The following is a 7086-nucleotide window of genomic DNA, read 5'->3' on the forward strand; positions in this document are numbered from 1 at the left end:
AGACTCCATAGATGCATCTTGGTGAGCGTAGAAAAATTTTAAATTATGCTACGATTCCCAACATGGTCACGTCCCAAATTTTTCTCTTCGCATCCGCGTACCTTATATCCGGCCTCCTATATCCATACTACATATGCAACGTGAGCTACTCTACATAAACAACACACAACGAAGTGGCATCAAACGGACAACCAAATGCACATAAACGAATTGTACATCATTCAAAAGATCATCGAAGTTCATCGCCGAACAAATTCTTAACTTCAATGACTAAAAAATGATAATAAACATCGGAGGAGCTTCTTCAGCACTTCCTCGGCAGGCTTTTCCCCTTCCGGTCGTCGGTGTAGCTGTAGGAGTCTGCGGTTGGTGGAGTATCTTGGTCGTCAGAGGAGGAGGTGGAGCTGTGGTCGTCGCCGTCGTCGGAGAGGACGATCAAGCCCTTCATCCGGCGGATGGCCCTGTCTTGTTGTCGCTTCAACTTGATGAGCTGAACCGCCTCCGTCGCTGCCTCCTTCGCCTCACGTTCTCACTGCCCTATGGCAATCCACAGCGCCATCGTGTTCTTCCCCCGGAGGCGGTGAGCGGCCAGCGGTAGACCCAAGCAAGGAGCCGCTCGTCCTCGTTGGGCTCCGCCAGCATCCCATGGCTGCGGCACACAGACTGCTCCGCCATGTCCCTCTCCCTTGCCCGCTGCCTCTCGTGGTGGGCAGCGCGCGCCTCCGATTCCGGAGTGCGCGTGCGGGCCGGCGGCGCGGGCACCCACCGCTACCCGCGCGGAACAGCAGCCGGCAGGTGAAGGGGACGGCGCGGGAGTGGATTGCGCTGCCCTGGCGGAGCTGCACGTGGACCGAGAGGGGTCATCTCCGGCTTCCGCGTTGCGCAGGCGGAGGAGCTGCGACGACGCTACAGATCTGGAGCTGCCACCAGTGTCCATCTTGGACCTCCCCAAGGCAATGCGGAGGGCCAGCTCCTCGTCGACGTCGAGGTCAAAGCCGGAATGGTTGCCGGAGCTCGACATTGCGCCGTATAGGATCGGAATCGGAGAGAACGGAGCGAGAGAGGAGAGTGAGTGAGTTAGGGTTCCAAGCGAGGAGCCGGATTGTGTTTTTTCATGGATAGCCATGGGGTCGGTGATGGGTCCGGCCTGTCAGCTCCGGCGTGGCGGAAGAGGGGTGCCGGACAACCCAACCGTTTGAGGTCAGTTTAAGGTGTCCGGGTGGGTCGGTTTTTTGTGACCAGTTCGCGCGATTGGGTAGAGTTTGAAGCGTCCGGCTGCAGATGCTCTGATCTTGAATTTGTATGTCTCTACGCCCCCACGGGCAGACTTGACGACAAGCCGCTCACAGTGGGCTCGTACTGCGTATGCCACTGCTTTTGCTAACGACCCCATGGAAACATGCCAGCTGTTCCTTTGGCTCGCGCAGGTTCAGGCGTGGCATTGCCCGTTCTGCTCTTGTGCCCAAATTCAGAGTTCAGAGAGACAACCTGTCACATGTGTATTCCCCGCTGCCACCTTCTTCTTAGTTCTTCCTCTATGTGAAACAATCTATCCAACAAAGCCTCTGCCCGGACCACCCCTGAAGAAATTTATATTTGGGACAAACAATCTATCCAACAAGGTTCCATCGATCTACTATCATCATTGCAATCTTATGGAACTTGTGAAAATGACGGATTGCAGCGGTGTTCCGCCATGAACTCGAAGGGCTTCACACTCAGAGCACCGCCCAAGCTGCGAGCAATTCAGAGAAGGCGAGCTGCCCACCGGTGGAAGTGGAACCGGAACCCGGCCGGCGACGGATGACTACGCCGTCTCCTTGGGAGGCGCTGCGCCGTTGCACGTCGTTGTACCGCTACGAATTGCATGACGCAGCCTCTGCAACGCAGCGTAGGACGAGCCGCCCTCCTCCACGGCCCGCCTGCACGCGGCCTTCATCTTCATGGCCTTCTCCCTCGCCATCGCACCCTCCTCCTCCGACCCGCCGCCCATCACGCATCTCACCGCCCGCTCAAGCTCCGCCGCCACCACGAAGTTGTCCCGCTCCCTGTCCACCTCCATCGCCACGGCCACGCCGACGACGGACACGAGCTCGAACGCGTTCAGATGCTGCTCCGCGTACAGCGGCCAGGGCACCAGCGGCACGCCGTGCCACATGCTCTCCAGCGTCGAGTTCCACCCGCAGTGCGTAACGAAGCAGCCGACGGCGGCGTGCGCCAGTACCTCCTTCTGCGGGGCCCGCGTCGGCCACACCAGGCCCCGCCCCTCCGTCCGCTCCAGGAACCCCGCCGGGAGGAGCTCGTCCAGGTTCGCGTCCGTCGGGTGCCGCGAGCCGGCGGCCGGAGGGCCGCGCAGCGTCCACAGGAAGCGGTGCCCGCTGCGCTCCAGCCCCGCGGCCACCTCGTGCGCCTTGGCTCTGTCGAACCATCCCAGGCTCCCGAAGCAAAGGAACACCACCGACGCCCGGGGCTGCGCGTCGAGCCACCGGACGCACGGCTCGTTCGACGCTTCGACGGCGTGGTCGATCACCGGACCGATCGGGTACAGCGGCGGCGCGCGTCGTCCGGGCACGCACCGGCCTGCGGCTATCGCGGCGAGGAGTCCCGGCTCGAGCGCGTCCACCGTGTTAATGACGATGCCGTCGGCGTCCATGAAACGACGGCCGTGGTACACGAACCACGCGTAGTTAGGGCTCTCCTTGTCTCCCAGGAACCCCGGAACAGACCCCGCGGGAACCGGCGGCATGCCGGGGACGTCCACGGCGCCGTCGTCGGACGCGTCGGAGTCGACTGCCAGCGCCGGCAGGCGCAGAGTGAGCGCGAGCAGCGCGGCCGTGGACGTGAAGTAGACGTACGTGGGCACGGCGAGCTCGCGGGCCGCGTCGATGACGGCGGTGGCGAAGAAGTCTATGACGAGCGCCGCGGCGCCGAGTTCCGCCACGGCGGCCCTGACGTGGGGCGCGTGCAGCTGCATGTAGCGGGACTTGAACTCCTGCAGGTTGCCGGCGCAGTCCGTGGGCGGGGCGACGGCGGGGAGGTGGTGGAACCGGATGCCGAGCCCGGAGGCGGAGGCCGCGACGCGCCTGACGTGCGAGTCGACCTCCGAGGCCGACTCGGGCGTCGCTGGCTGGACAATCAGCACGGTGACGGTGAGCCCGTCTCCGCCGCGAGCGAGCAGCCGCTTGCCAGCTTCGATGAGCGACATGAGGTGGCCCGAGCCGGGCTCCGGGAGGAGGAGCACGTTGGCGCTCGCCATTGCAGCACTTTATCGGGCAAAACGTAAGGAGTGGTCGATCGAGGCCTGCCGTCGTAGTTCCTGCCGGCCGAGGTATAAGGGCCTGTCACGCCGGCGCAATATATAAGGGGCGTTTCTTGTGGACGTGTGAACAGCGAAGACGACACAATGCAGTGCACACGTTCTTCACGAGTGATTGGACCCTAGCCACGTCCTGGCACGTACGGCGATCGCCTTCGAGCCACCGCCACCTCTGGCAGTGGCACGGTGGTACCGGAAATGTTCCCCACGACGGGCAGGTCCGGCCGTCGGGACGTCTCCGTCTGTGGACCGTCCACAAGCAATCACTCCTGTGCTCCTAGACAAAAATTGTTCGTGAACAGTTTAGTTTGTTGATTCGTGAACGTCATCATGGTTTGCGTGGACTGACGTCGGCGGCGGCTGGCCGTTCCGCCGTCCTCTGGTTGGGCCGTTGGCTCATCAGCGAGCCTCTTGCCAGCAATATCTTCTCCATGATTAATTTCAACAGCCTGCAGGTACACGATGGGCATGAGGCAGGTCAGCCAGTTTGGGGCTGCACGCCATATCACGAAACAACGCTGACTCGCCGTGATGCTGATATGACAGGCTAGTAATGAAAGAACATATCATGCTGGTGATGGAGAGAACCCCATTTGACGGTATTGCGTCCCAGTACACTTCTTCTCGATTACGTTGATGGACACTTGGAGGAGGTACGACAACGATACTTATCAACGGTACCTACAACAACTATGGAGACCAATGTGTACGATAGAGAACAAACTTTAGCTACGTCTCAGTTGCCTGAGTTTTAAATCTATAGGTCAGTCGATTTTATGGCCGTTGGATCTTGCTTTGCGATTCGTGTTTTTTTTTCTCTGGGTGTGACTCTTGGTCTGTTGGGCTCGATCTGATCTGTTAGAATAGTCATTATGGTATACGACTTCTAGTCCAAGTCAGTTTTGTACCCCTACCCCAAGTCGGTTTGTACCCTCTTATATACTCTTGTATGCCGCACCAAATCATCAATAAGCAACAGATTTATTCAGCTTTCATGGTATCAGATACCGGTCCCAGGGTTTAGGGTATGGCTCCGCCAACGCCACCGCCGCCGCCGCCGCCCGGCTACTTCGAGCGCCGGGCCGCACTCATCGCCAAGGCTGCCAACGCCGCGGCCGCTTCTCTCTCGGCCCTCACCATAGCTCCACAAAACTACCCTGCACCCATCCTCGCCGCACCAATATCTCTTGCTGACACAATCTCTGACGTCAGCCCCTACATCCCCATAGTTCTTGATCTCGCCACCCACAACTACTACCATTGGAGACATCTCTTCGATCTCCACCTCGGCCGCTGCAACCTGCACTCGCATGTCGCCGCCAACTGTCTTCCCCGCCCCGACGATCCGCAATGGTTGAAAGACGATCTCGCGATCGTCCAGTGGTTCTACACCCGCATCACCACCGAGATCTTCAACACGCTCGATCACGACGGCGCCACCGCTGCCAACATCTGGCACTCCCTCCGTCAGCTCTTCCAAAGCAACACCGACGCTCGGAAAAACGCTCTCCACACCGAGCTTCGCAATATGGTGCAAGGAGACGCCTCGGTGAACCTGTTCTGCCAGCGCGTTAAGACCATTGGTGATGAGCTCCGCGAACTCGGCGATACAGTTAGCGACTCACAGCTAATCAATATCGTCGTCGGCGGCCTCAGCGAAGACTTTGACAAGCAAGCCTCGTTCATACCGATGATACGGCCCCCTCCTACCTACGCTGAAGTTCGTTCCTTGCTACAACTCGCGGCGGAAACACAAGCTCGCAAGGACTCCCGCCCCAAGGTATTTCATGCTGCGGCTTGTCCTCCTCTGTCGTCTACACCAGCGCCGCCTTCCATGCCGGCTCCTGCCGCCGGGCCGTCCGCATCGTCATCTGTTCAACCGCCCCTAGGCTGGCGTCCTAATCCGAACTACCGCGGCAAAAACCCTATCTACAGGCCACCGTCGACTCGTTCGGTTTCGCCTACGACATCACCAGCACCGAGTCCTGCACCACCCACCAGTGCTTCATCTGCGGTTGCATGGCGGCCTCCTCATGATCCTTGGACGGGGCTTGTTCAAGCATGGCCCATGCCCTGGTCCGCTCCGTCCACCCTCGGTGCTCCGCCGGCATACTCAGGTGCCTGGCAACCAGGCCTTCGGCCGCCTACTGGTGCTCCCGGGGTTCTCAACCCCCGACAGCCGGCCACTGCCTATCACGCCGCCCCGACGTATGCTCCTTATGGTCATTACACCACCGACGGCGGCGCCTACTACACACCTCAGCCGGCCCTGCTCCCGACGCCACCCCCACCACAGCCGCCCAATGCCTACTACACTCCCCAGCCGGCCCTACTGCCTTCACCATCGTATCCGCCGGCACTGCTTCCGACGCCACCCTCACCTGCGACGCCGAGCTGGGATCAAGCTGCCTTTCTCTAGGCCATGAATAACTTTGCTGCACAAGGAAACTCAGGTACGGATTGGATCTTTGATTCAGGGGCCTCTAGTCATATGTTTGCATCTAGTAATTGGTTATCTTCTTGCACTAAATCTCCTTTCCCTTCCATTATCCTTGGAGATGGATCATCTATTCCTATATATTGTGTTGGTCAGGCTCAACTTCCCTCTTCCACCAAACCTCTTTTACTTCGCGATGTTCTAGTTGCACCCGCCCTCATTAAAAATCTTATCTCTGTTCGCCAATTTACTTGCGACAATCTAGTTTCGGCTGAATTTGACCCTTTTGGTTTATCTGTGAAAGATTACCTGACCAAGGCCGAGATCGCTCGCTTCAATAGCTCCGGTGATCTTTATTCTCTTAATGGAGTTCCTGCCGCCACCCCTCCAACATCCATGCTGGCCTCCGTCGATCTCTGGCATCGTCGCCTGGGCCATCCCAACCCCGCCGTCTTAGCTTCTATGCTTAGTGAATTTACCATACCATGTAATAGGGACTCTCATAATTCTGTGTTTTGCGAGTCTTGTCAATTAGGCAAACATGTGCGTCTTCCCTTTAGTTCCTCTAGTTCTTGTAGCACTTATCCCTTTGAATTAATACATTGTGATTTATGGACCTCTCCCATTGCAAGTGTTTCGGGTTTTAAATACTACCTTGTTATACTAGATGATTTCACCCACTTTGTCTGGACTTTTCCTCTACGCAACAAATCCGAGGTCCATTCTCTTTTCCTTAATTTTCAACGCTATGTGTCTGTTCACTTCTTCCTCCCAATTCGCTTTATCCAATGTGACAATGGTCGCGAGTTTGATAACATTAAAAATCGTACTTTCTTCTTACAACATGGCATCCTGCTTAGGTTCTCATGTCCCTACACCTCAACTCAAAATGGTAAAGCAGAACGCTCTCTTCGCACCCTCAATGATATAGTTCGCACTCTCCTCATTCAATCATCTATGCCTCCCAAGTTTTGGGCTGAAGCCCTACACATGGCCACCTTCCTTCTAAATATTCGACCTTCTAAAATTAAACCCAACACTACTCCCTATTATTCCCTCTTTCTTTCCCACCCCGACTACTCCGCGGTTCGTGTTTTCGGCTGTCTCTGTTTTCCCAATGCCTACGCCACTTCTGCAAATAAATTGTCACCACGCTCTATCCCATGTGCTTTTCTCGGCTTCTCTGACGAGCACAAAGGCTATCGCTGTCTCGACCTTCACCCCGGACACGTTCATGTCTCTCGTCATGTCATGTTTGCTGAGCACATTTTTCCTTTCTCACAACGCACTACTACACCATCCAACACCCCTAGCTCCGCAAACACCCCCTCTC

At 57.4% G+C, this 7086-nt stretch overlaps 1 protein-coding gene across 1 annotated transcript; it reads right to left on the bottom strand.

Moving 5' to 3' along the window:
- Positions 1-1478: 1478 nt before the first annotated feature.
- On the bottom strand, positions 1479-3347 carry LOC109745647 (malvidin galactosylase UGT88C3). Its single transcript, XM_020304761.4, has one exon. The coding sequence runs from the start codon at positions 3254-3256 to the stop codon at positions 1808-1810; it is 1449 nt and encodes a 482-aa protein (XP_020160350.1). The 5' UTR covers positions 3257-3347; the 3' UTR covers positions 1479-1807.
- Positions 3348-7086: the final 3739 nt, after the last annotated feature.

Source organism: Aegilops tauschii, chromosome 2, assembly GCF_002575655.3.
Source record: "Aegilops tauschii subsp. strangulata cultivar AL8/78 chromosome 2, Aet v6.0, whole genome shotgun sequence".
In the NCBI taxonomy this organism is placed as follows: Eukaryota; Viridiplantae; Streptophyta; class Magnoliopsida; order Poales; family Poaceae; genus Aegilops; species Aegilops tauschii.

Coding starts and splice junctions, on each gene's coding strand:
- LOC109745647 (XM_020304761.4), bottom strand. CDS start 3,256: ATGGCGAGCGCCAACGTGCTCCTCCTCCCGGAGCCCGGCTCGGGCCAC.